Consider the following 11,557-nt stretch of genomic DNA (forward strand, 5'->3'; position numbering starts at 1 on the left):
ATTGCTCCTTTTGAATATCTCTGCTGTCTGTCTCTCTAGCTCGTCCCTCTTCCTCTTATCATACGTAAATTCCAATATGCTAGTTGAATTCGATCTCTCTCTCTCCATCAATTTATCTTTCCTCGATCCCTTTCTCCCTCTTTCCTCGTCCTTCTGCATGTTGTAACTCGCCTGACAATACGCACGGGCCCACCGCGTTACATGCGGACTCGGCCTTACTCGCACCCGCTCACTTGTCACCCTACTCTATGCCGTATGTCGTCTATATACTCTATGCCCTATGCCGTACGTAAAGCGCACGAAATCCCCTCTCCCTAGCCCTTCCCCTCGTCCCTCTATCCTAACCTCTCACTTTGTCGTCTATTTACCCCTTTAATTACTTCTCACCCCTTACTTCTCTCTACTTCCCTCCACTTCTGTCGCCTCCTCCGCCGTTTACCTCCCCTCTCCTTCTATCCTACACTCCAAAATCTATCCGTAAACGCAGTCGCTCGCAATCACCCACTCAACGCTCGCAATCCGCATCCACTCACACACGCACCCACTAACCAAGTCCCGTTCTAGATTTTTATATTAGCATCACATTACTTTTAATGTCATTATTTTCTCTTATTTTCTATGCCTGCGCACAAATTGAGTTGTATTAAATATATTTATTCAAAATTGTGTTATAATTAATGCTTATATACCTGATATGGCGTTTAATTAACAAAGAAGCCAGTATAGTCTAGAATAACAAATATGTAGATAGTAACAAATAAGATAGCAGTAATAAATTTGCGAAGAGTGAATCAGTGACAATAACTCAGTTAATCAGATTTATTTTTATTACAAGTAATCATTACAATATATATCACTGATTGAGAATACGTTTTACAGCGAATAGTATCACAACACGAAATATACAGAGAAAGTGCGGACGAGCGTTCATTTACAGCGCCGAGAAAGAAATCAATCTCACTCACACCTTTATGAACCAAATTACTTTCATTAATCGATATTATGCTAGCGACGGCGACATAAAACATCATGGACATTCCTGTAATGGCCATAATAGCAGAGCGCAAATCATCTGATACATTGGACGTGACAGCGGAGCTAATAAGTTGTGTATCTTCTGGAAAAAAAGGATAATGAAATCAAAATGATAGATTTCGATGCCTTAATGATGCGTTATATCTGATTAAAAGCGTGAAACGTACCGCTCAATCTCCCGACTAGTTCTCCCGTACTTTCTCTGTCAAACATTGCCGTTTCCTGTTGAAGGATAGCGGCGTACGCCTGTTTCCTAAGGGACTGCGTGATTTTGTGTTCCGCCGTCGACATTAGACAAACTCTGCCAAAGTTGCTCACACCGCCTATGAGAAATATCACAAAGAGAGCAAGCGGGGGCGGCCAGCAAAAGTAAAGTCTTCAATTCCGAGCGTCTCTTCGCCTTAACCGCATGTACTACGGGCATAGATGCGTCGGACCGGATAGCGTTGGTCGTATAGTGTCTCAGTCCGATGAACACGCGGCCCTTCCTCGAGAATCTGACAATCCTGCTTGTGTCGGCCTTCGATTCGGGTTAACCTAAACACAAAACAGTGTCACTCAGGATTTCATTGGAACATCATCGTGACTACGCATATGTACGATCGAATACGTACGATCAACTTTGCGGGAAACTGTCCAAATTCTCCTGAGTATTCTGTTGTGTATTAGATCGCAATAATTCCTAATTGCACGCACCTCGTATGTAAATACTCCGTTTCTTCTCTTTTCTCTACTGCTCTAGTGTCACTAGTGCACTTTCTACACTCAATATGACACCTGAACCCAAGAAGGAGGGCTCGACCCACACGTACGTTACGATGGAACTGTGTGAGTGTGCGATCCGCTTAAACAATGTTCAAAAGATTGTTAAGCGTATCAAAAACGGCGGATCGTCTGTGATTGGTCGCAGAGTCGATACGCCCGATACGCGCGTATCTCTTCTTCTTCTTCTATTTTATGGCGCTATACTATATGCTCCATCACGGATGTAAACGGCCATTATTCCATTCGGACTGTATGTCGGCTCAGCAGATGGCGTAAGCCACAACTGTTTATTGAGGAGGGAGTAAGGCGGAAACTTTAAATATAAAGTTCGCAGGAATTAAAGAAGGCGAGCAGCAAACGGCATAACTTGGGAGTGGGGTTCCTGATGAGGGGAAATATGTTTATGGGTGAGGTTGGGAATTTCTCCCGGAGGTATTTGAAGAGTGGAGGGGATTTAGCCCGCGTCAGTTCGCATCTAAAGATAACATGATTCGCATCCTGATATGAATCTCCGCAAGGACATCCTGCCGAGTCAACAATATTTTTGCGATGTAGACTATAATTTAAATTATAATGTCCGCTGCGAAGGCGGTTAATTATAACTATCTGGGCTCTACTAAGTAACAATTGATTATACCAAGGCTTGACGTTATCCGTATGGTAGTGTGTATAATAAAAGTTCCCTGTTGTATATGCTGCATTCTCTAAATAATCTATGCGTTTTTTGTCTAATATGTTTTTAGATCGGTGGAAGAGGTCTGTGTATGGCACTTTAAAATTGGTTTTCCTGCCAGTCGTGATGGCTTCTTTGGCAAGGGTATCAGCTCTTTCATTTCCTACTATACCCTTGTGTGATGGAATCCATGCCATCCTTATCCTAGAACCCGCATTGACAGCTCTGCTATACATGTTACGAATGAGTGTGATAACATAATTTTTATGTACGATATTGAGCGAAGTAATGGACTGAAGTACGCTCTTACAATCAGAGAAAATTATGGCTCTTGGGATTTGAAACTGGTGTATGATAAAGAGGGCTTCATATATGGCCCAGGCCTCTGCCGAAAAGGTGGAGGCATCAGAGGGAAGTTTACAGCAGATCTCTAAAGGTAGGTCAGGTGAGTAAACGCTGGCTCCTACCGCTCTAGATGAGTCGATCTTGGAGCCATCGGTAAAAAAGGTAATAGAACCCTGTGTGAATTCCGCAAAAGTTTCCCTGAAAAGGGAGTTTACTTCGCGTGTAGACATTTGATTAATGTTTGGGTGAGAAAATTGCAGGAATTCAGGTGGGTCTATAAGAGAGAAAAACGGATAATTATAATAAGGAAGCGTAACAGAGCGGTGCAAAACTCCTCGTATACCTTGTACAGCCAGGAATGATCGAAAGAGTGGAATCAAACGGCATGCCTTGTTTCGCTTTATGGCACTGTAATTAGTGCTAAATTGTATGTTCTTTAAGCTCTCTATAACGGGATTAAAGTTGCAGGAGAGTCCTTTGACTAGGTAGTTATGTATGAGATACGTAAAGCGGTAGCTCAAAGGAGGCTCCTTAGTCTCGTCTAAAATAACATTTATGGGCGTGGACATACGATAACCCATTGCGCATCTCAACAGTTTCCATTGCAGGCGCTGGATGGCAAGGAAGAGCTGTTTATTACCCTTGAGCTTGAAGACAACGCATCCGTATTCAATGGCGCTTCTAAAGATCGAACGATATAACGTAAGTAGTAGTAGTGGATGAGCTCCCCACCTGAATCCTGATAATATTGTCATTATGCTAGAGATCCTTCTGCCTTTGTTTAAGAGGTATTTCATGTGTGCTTTACCGGTTAGCTTGCTATCCAGAATTATTCCCAGGACCCTGTGTTCATTTGTTAAAGGCACCTCGACACCATTTATTGTTATGTTTTCCTCGGGTAGTTGATATGTTCTTTTCCGTGTAAATATCATGTATCGTGATTTTGCAGGAGCAAGGTCCAATCCTCTGGCGCGCAGGTAGCTGTTTAGTGCTTTCAAAGAATTTTTCAGTAATCGAAGCGCTTCCTTAATGGATTTGTGAGTGGTGTAGACAATCACGTCGTCTGCATACTCCAGGGAATATACCCCTGGATTTAATTGCCGACCAATATCCCTAGTATAGACGTTGTAGAGCGGGGGACTCAAAATTGATCCTTGAGGAGATCCCTTATGAGCATTGAATGGACCTTGTATATTCCCGTGAGAAAAAAATCCTCCTGTTACGTAGCAGGTTCCCTGGTAACCAGTTTGCTAGTTCAGATGCGTCCCGAAAAAGTGCGCAAGAAATCAGTCCAGAATTGCGACAAAAGTGCATAATATCTGTGATTGAACGAGTACTTACTGTACTATTGCAGTAGTCTGCTGTAAGAAGCTACTGTGAAATTTTATACTATTTGTTAAAAGTAAACATGTAGCAGAAATGTGAAAACAATATGGAAGTATCTTTTGAGTACAGATCCAACCGGCAGAAACATGAAAAGAACGTGCAAGCATCTGCCCGTGAGAAAAAGAGCAGTCGAGTGTGCTAGACGCTTGAAACATATTTGCAGCAAAATTTCACAAGTGTATGTCGTTTAAATTGTTGTTTTTGCCGTACAGATCCGACCGGCAGAAACGTGAAAAGTACGTGCAAGCATCTGCCCGTGAAAAAAAAAGCAGTCGAGTGTGCTAGACTCTTGAAACATATTTGCAGCAAAATTTCACAAGTGTATAATGTCGCTTAAATTGTTGTTTTTGCCGTATAGATCCGAGTGACAAAAATGCGAAAAAAGCGTGCCAGCATCTGCCCGTCAGAAAAAGAACTGTCGAGCGCGCTAAACTCCCAGACAGCACAAAATATTTATCAAATATTTATAAAATATTTATAAAAAAGATTTAAATATTTTGAAAATATATACGTTGAATATTTTGTAAATATTATAATGTCCGGAAAATGAAAGTATCTAAAAAATTATAATAAATATTTTAAAATAAAGTGTAAATAATTATCATCAATATTATTAAAGTTGTTTTTAATTTATGTTATAAATATTTATAGAAATAATTACTGGTAAGTTAAGTGGAGATTGTGAAACTGTTATAGCTTCGTGCTGTGAGATGTAGGCCATACGGTCCATTTTGGCGTTACGAATTTCGAAAAATGTTTGATTGATAAATCAGATGTACGGTATATTCTGCCAAAATAACAAAGATAACGCTTTCAATAACGATAAATAAATAAAAACAAGGCAAATGAGAGCTCGTTCGCGACGATGAACGGGCGACAGTAATAAAATATTACAAATTGAATAAAATATATATAATAAAGTAAACGTTTCGGTCCTTGATTTGGACCCTCCTCAGTACATATAGCTGGTCGAGTGAAATGCAGTGGTCACAAGTAGTCAAAAATGCCGCGTAATACTTATTGTATTACGTGGAGAGATGGTGTCGTATATCTTATCAATTTGACTGTCAGGTAACTCTTGTAATCACTTTTTAAGGTATGACTATATATATTTGTTTAATTTATTTATTTTTATGGAATTAAGGTAACAGTCACGTTGAGGATACGAGATCCACACTCTCATAATCGGAGAGCGGAATAACTGCATTTTTGACTACTTGTGACCACTGCATTTCACTCGACCAGCTATATGTACTGAGAAGGGTCCAAACCAAGGGACCAAAACGTTTACTTTATTATATATATTTTATTCAATTTGTAATATTTTATTACTGTCGCCCGTCCATCGTCGCGAACGAGCTCTCATTTGCCTTGTTTTGTTTATTTCTGCCAAAATCATTTGTATTTCTGCTGCTCTACTTCTTTACGCAAGCATCTGCCGTAATTCTTGTTGAATTCTGCTGTATGTGCTAGTTTGCAACGATGCCGCTAGGCGGCGCGTAATGGTAAAACTAACTCGCAAGTAAATTTCAGTTGGGATCTAATATAAGCAGGCCTCCGGCGAAGCGCGAAGCAAAATCATGACATTCGCGACAATCTTCGCCAGCAATACAACGCAAGGCTTACCCAACACCACTGCGGTGCTATAAATATAAAAAATATTTTTGTAAATTATTTTAATCTTTCTAAAAAATATTTTAAAAATATTTTGTGCTGTATGGGTAGCAGTAGGCGCTGCTACAAATCTGGCGCGATTATGTTGCACTGCGATTTGCGCAAGCATCTGCCGCATTTCTTGCACTATTCTGCTGTATGTAAATGCATACACATATCTTCCACAATTCTGTTGCACTACGACGAGAGCAAGTTTCTGCCAACAGAAAAATAGTCAAAGTTGGAAATAGAAAACGCATGACCTGCCCGAAAGTTAGTGCACGACTTTTCGTGCAGTTTACAGCAGAATTGCAAAGGAATGGTTACCAGGGTTACTAATAAAATAACGTATGTTGGCTGGAACTCCGGACTTCTTAAGATCTTCGTCAAGTATCTCTGGCCTGACATTGTCGAATGCCCCCGCAATATCAAGAAATACACATATGGTGAACTTGCCATCAATAAAACTCTGGTGTATAACATTTGTGAGAATCGCCAAGCTGTCGCTACACGATCTAAAGCTGCGAAAGCCAAATTGGGTTTCTGAAAGAATGTCGTTAGCTTCCAAATGCCATCGTAGCCTATTATAAATGCACTTTTCCAGTAACTTGAGCAGACAAGACATTAACGAAATTGGACGGACACCGTTTGAATTTGGTTTTGGGATTAGGACAACCAAAGATTCCCTCCAGCTATCCGGGAAGGTGCCATTCGCTATGAATTTATTATAAAGATTAAGAAGTTGGTCTTTATATTTTTCTGGAAGGTCTTTAATTATTGCGTAGCTCATCTGATCCAAGCCAGGAGATGTAGAGACCCTGACAGACGCCAAGGCGGACTTGAACTCGTTGGCCGTGAAAGGTTGAGTCATCCAGTGTTGCAAGTTAGGTATTGTTTCATCCTCTTCTTTCATGATGTGTAGCGGAGGAGACGGCGGCGGTGAGCAAGAAGGAGGACACAGCTTATCGATTGCAGTCTGTTGCGAAGCCTCGAGTGCTTTATGGTCTGTGAAGACTATGTTGTTTTTGCTTTTAAAAGCTTTGACTAGCCGCCATATTTCGGAGGAAGGAGTCTTGAAGCTGAAATTAGAGCAGAAAGCGCGCCAACCGTTCCTTTTTTGCTTATGAAGAGCTTGCGCGCATTTCCTGTTTTGATACTTGAGTGCGCGGTACGTGTCCCTGGAGGGATCTCTTTTGAAGACCTCTAGTGCTGTCTTACGCTCTCTGATCGCCTCTGAACATTTTGCGTTCCACCATGGAGCTGGAGCGCCCTTATGAATCATATTCCTAGATCCAGCCCTTCCTTCCTTACCATCCTCGCGTAAAATTTCAGTAGCTGTGTTCCTTATACAGTTTATCATAGTCTCATAGTCTTCCAGCTCGTTGTCAGAAGACACAATCGCCTTATCCTGAATTTTCGCCAGCCTGTATTCGAGCTCATTTAGTTGGTCTTTGGATAATTTGAGCTTATAAACAAAGCGCTTAGTTTTAGCTATATTGCCGTTGATAGTTGTTTCCACTGGAAAATGGTCACTAGCCATAGGGTCGTCCAAGACGTGCGTGGAGCAGTAACTGGCGAGGTCCGGTGAAGCAATAGCTAGGTCAATGACGGATCCGCTATTGTTGTTGGGATTGAAGCGAGTACAAGTATGATCATTGAGTATGAAAAAATTATGCGCCTCGACCCGTGATGCCAGCCGACCACCGACACTATCGTTATGCAAACATCCCCATAATCGATGATGTGCGTTAAAATCTCCCACCATGATAGCGTACTTATAGCCGGACACAAAGTTGAAGAGGTCCTTGAACGCCTGCGCGGGGGTATCGTCGTTAGGGTGCCGATAAATGTTAAACACGATTAATTCGTCGTCTTGAAATGGCATCGAGATGGCTGTAGCCTCAAAAGAGTCATGCACAACTATTGGAAACTGTACAAGAGAAGCCTTGAGAGTTGATTTAATAACAAAACAAGTGCCGCGCAATCCCGGATTAACTATGTCCTGTCTTAGGATATTATAACCTCTTACATTTATGTTTTTCCTCTCAGTGAGGAGAGTTTCCTGAATGCAGATGACATCATATTTTCCTGCTATTGATTGTAGATCTGGTAATTTGCCTTGAATTCCTCTAGCATTCCACTGCAAGATTTTGGTTTTAGCCAATGAGGAGTTATGCCCTTGGGACGGGAACGTGGCTAATGTCACTGCTGTAACTGGGAGGAGTGTGCTGATTCGATTGGTAATTACCAAGGTCTTGAAGGCTGTAAGAACGGAAAAAGTTAGCTAAGTGATTGCTTACTATTACTTCTACTTCTTTTAAAAATGTTTGCATCACGAATGGAAAGTTAGGTAAATAATTGCCATTCGGAACATATGATGTGGGATTATTTTCTGCTGAAGACGTGTCGGTTGACTTGGGGGTAGAGGCATGGATGGGAGAAGGAAGAGATGAATCAGAAGAGCTGCCTGAAACTCGGCCATTGGGGTAAAATAATGTCTCGTAATGCTGAGTAGCAAGTTGTGACCTACGAACATCGTCGTGATCGTTACGCGCGTTTTTAACTTTAGGGGCATTAATCCCAGAAGAGGCCATATTCAAGTAAGGGGTTCTTGCCGCTATGTTTGCATATGAGGGTGGTTTACCTGTTGAGATTTGGCCCGTGTTCATATTTATGTTCGTATCACACTCATTAGAAAGAAGACTAAATTTATTCGAAAGCGGGGGCGAATAGATGCTACCTATAGGCGATACAGACGCCGTGTGAGGGGAATTCATGTGCGGAAAATTTGTAAAGTCAAGCCTTGGGTCACTGGTCAAACTGTCACCTTTAATTTTTCTTTTGGCCTCGACATATGACATGTTTTTCGTAGCAGCTAACTCATTTATTTGCTTCTGCTGCAATATTATCGGGCAATTGATTGACGTGGCTAGATGATTGCCGTCGCAATTAATACACTTAGGAGGAAAATCTTTATAAGGGCATTCCTCGCCTTTGTCTTTATTGTGTTTATCTTTGCCGCATACAAGGCAACGTGGGCTTCCCTTGCATTGGCTGCCAATATGGCCCGGTCTAAAGCACGAATAACAGACACGAATTTTGGGTACGAATGGATAAACTTTGTACTTGACTTTAAACAGACTAACCGAGTTAGGAAGAAATTGACCTGAGAACTTAATTCTAAGCGTGCGGGACGGGAGAAATTGAAATTCTTCTCCCACTTTGACGCGACGGTTTAACCTATCAATATTTTGCACTTTAACAGAGGATTCGATAAAATGAATAAGAGAGTCCGTATCAAATTCCTTAGGTACATCTTTAATGATACCCACTCTTTGAACTTTAAAGGACGGAATATAAGCTTTAAGACTGGCTGCCTTTAACACAGGATTACCCACAAGGTTATTTGCAGCTTCACGATTACGAAATTCTACAGTTATTCTGCCGCGACCAGATTTGCGAACCTCAATAATATCTCTATATGCAAAGTGCGATATTAACCTGCTGACATTAAGAGGGTGTAAGGAGGGGTCGCCTTCTTCCTTATCCGATTGAACAAACACCGAGAATGGCGGTTTGTCTGTCGAAGAATATTTAAAAGTTGACTCGCCAGATTGCTGAGCACGTGTGCTAACCGACAGCACACGACTGTCTGATCCTTTTTTTAACATTTTGGGCGTGTTACCTGAATCTTCAGATAATTCCAGATTCGATGACGACGTCCTTTTACGATCATTACCTGTAGCGAAGGGGGGGAGAAAGTTATCTTTGGACTTCGTTATATCGGGCGTCAAGGGCGCGTCCCTGCCGTCCGCCGTAAATGCGTTCATACGCTCGTCATTATCTTCGTCATCCATGGGAAGAGGGTTGTCCTGCGGGCTTTTCTCCTTGTTATTTAAATGATCTTCGCATAGTTTAAGGAGATCCGACGCAGAAACTCGGGAATGCGGAAGTGATACATGTGTGGGTAACGTATGATTTACAGGATTAGGAGAGGTTCCGGAATGCCTTTCCTCTGAGCCGATGCAAGAGGCCGAAGCCTCTTGCATTATGTTACGCGACGTCAGGAATCAACGATTTGAAAGATTCTGTCGAAGCGAAGGAAAAGTTTTACAGCTCGCCGTTTAGTAATTTCTGAACTCGAGATGCGAAACAACGTTATCCAGATCCAGAAAAAGATTCGCGCAGTTTAACCGATAAGTGCCTTAATTGAAACACCAGTACGCAAAAGCACAAGAATACGCAGGAGAAAACACGTCCGCTCACTACGATGGTCCGCGCGCGAATACCACGCGCGTATCTCGATACGCGCCATGGGACGGCACCCTAACGCTATTAACTTTGTTCATGGAGCCATGATAGCGCTAGCGAATGCGAGCTCCATGAACAGCAGTAGCGTGTACTAACGTAGCGTTTCGTAGGCCCTGCGCCGCCAAATTTAAAAAGCTGAGTTAATAGATGCTGTGTGTTGTATCAATTACTTCTTTAATATTTTTAGGGCAGAAGTTGAGAGTAGTATGTGTGTAAATGAATACGATTCATTTGTAGTAAAACAACTTAAACTATTTTACAAAATATAAAAAAGCGATTTTAAATTCATGAAACTCATGTTTGCGGAGCACTTCTGGATCCGACTCTTCAAAGTGTTAGAGGTGTTACTGAATATCTCGCAGACAAGCAGCAATCTCCTAAGGAATTTTTAATATATATGATTCACAAAATGTTCCCCTGAATATTAGAAATGTTCCCCTGAATATTAAAAATGAGCAGGTTAGATTATTTTTATATTTTATTTATTAACATTAAGCGACGTTTTAGATTAGATCATATTTTAACAAATAGTTTTGTTCTAGTAAAACTTATTGTCCAATTGAATGACATTGTTTTTATATATAAAATGAGAAATATAATTAAATATATTTTTTAATAATATATCCATATTTGGTTCTATTTGATTATATGCTATATAAAATTAATTTATACTTTTAATACAATGAAAAAATTAGTGTATATGAATTTTGTCCACTAAACTATATATAGATATCTAACAACAAGCAATACCTAACCTAGGTAATTTACAGTAGCTAGATTTACAAAATCTAGGCTTAATATTGTAATTAAGCGTAGTATATATTTAAGTCTTACATAGTTTATATTGCAACAGCTTCTATATTAATCACCAAATATAAGATTATTATTTTTATGATATATATAATAAAAGTTAGATTCTCACGTTTAGTTTTACTTTTTCATAATATGGCATCTAATAAAAAAGCAGATTATTTTAATAAGTCGTGTGAGCTTCTTGAAGTTAAAAAATTACGATTGGAGTTGGCTGCGAAACATACATACAAGTATTATTCCATCCTATTCTTGTCGAAGTTAAAAAGTATTTACATATGTCAGAATCTATTATCGAAGATCCTCTACAATGGTAGAATAAATGAAGTTGTCACTGCCGAATTTGTACAAATTGGTATGCTGCATTTATGCCATACCGATTACAAGTTCAGCATTTGAACGCGCATTTTCTTCTGCAGGTTTGCTTATCACAGCAAAACGTTCTTCGTTAAAATAATCAAAATCTAATAAAATATTATTTATTCTCGATAATGATTTCAAATTAATAAAAGATATGTATTTAAAGTCAGTAAAATCAAGAGACACGGTAGTGTCTCGCGCCAAGTACACGCGGAGCGA

The 11,557-nt window shown here is 40.3% G+C and overlaps 1 protein-coding gene across 1 annotated transcript; it reads right to left on the minus strand.

The window, feature by feature from the left end:
* Positions 1–791: 791 nt before the first annotated feature.
* LOC112457075 (ATP-binding cassette sub-family B member 10, mitochondrial-like) lies at positions 792–1,820 on the minus strand. Its single transcript, XM_025019949.1, has 3 exons — positions 1,732–1,820; positions 1,203–1,572; positions 792–1,117 (listed from the first exon to the last, which is right to left on the minus strand). The coding sequence occupies exons 2-3, from the start codon at positions 1,324–1,326 to the stop codon at positions 810–812; spliced, it is 432 nt and encodes a 143-aa protein (XP_024875717.1). The 5' UTR covers positions 1,327–1,572; positions 1,732–1,820; the 3' UTR covers positions 792–809.
* Between the last annotated feature and the right edge of the window lie 9,737 nt (positions 1,821–11,557).

The sequence above is a fragment of the Temnothorax curvispinosus genome, unplaced genomic scaffold, assembly GCF_003070985.1.
Source record: "Temnothorax curvispinosus isolate PA1 unplaced genomic scaffold, ASM307098v1 QBEX01007497.1, whole genome shotgun sequence".
Lineage (NCBI taxonomy): Eukaryota > Metazoa > Arthropoda > Insecta > Hymenoptera > Formicidae > Temnothorax > Temnothorax curvispinosus.

Bases quoted from the DNA above. Each gene is read 5' to 3' on its own strand.
- LOC112457075 (XM_025019949.1), bottom strand. From the start codon at position 1,326: ATGTCGACGGCGGAACACAAAATCACGCAGTCCCTTAGGAAACAGGCG. The intron at 1,118-1,202 runs GTACGTTTCACG...CTTTTTTTCCAG, and splicing joins ACTAGTCGGGAGATTGAGCG to AAGATACACAACTTATTAGC.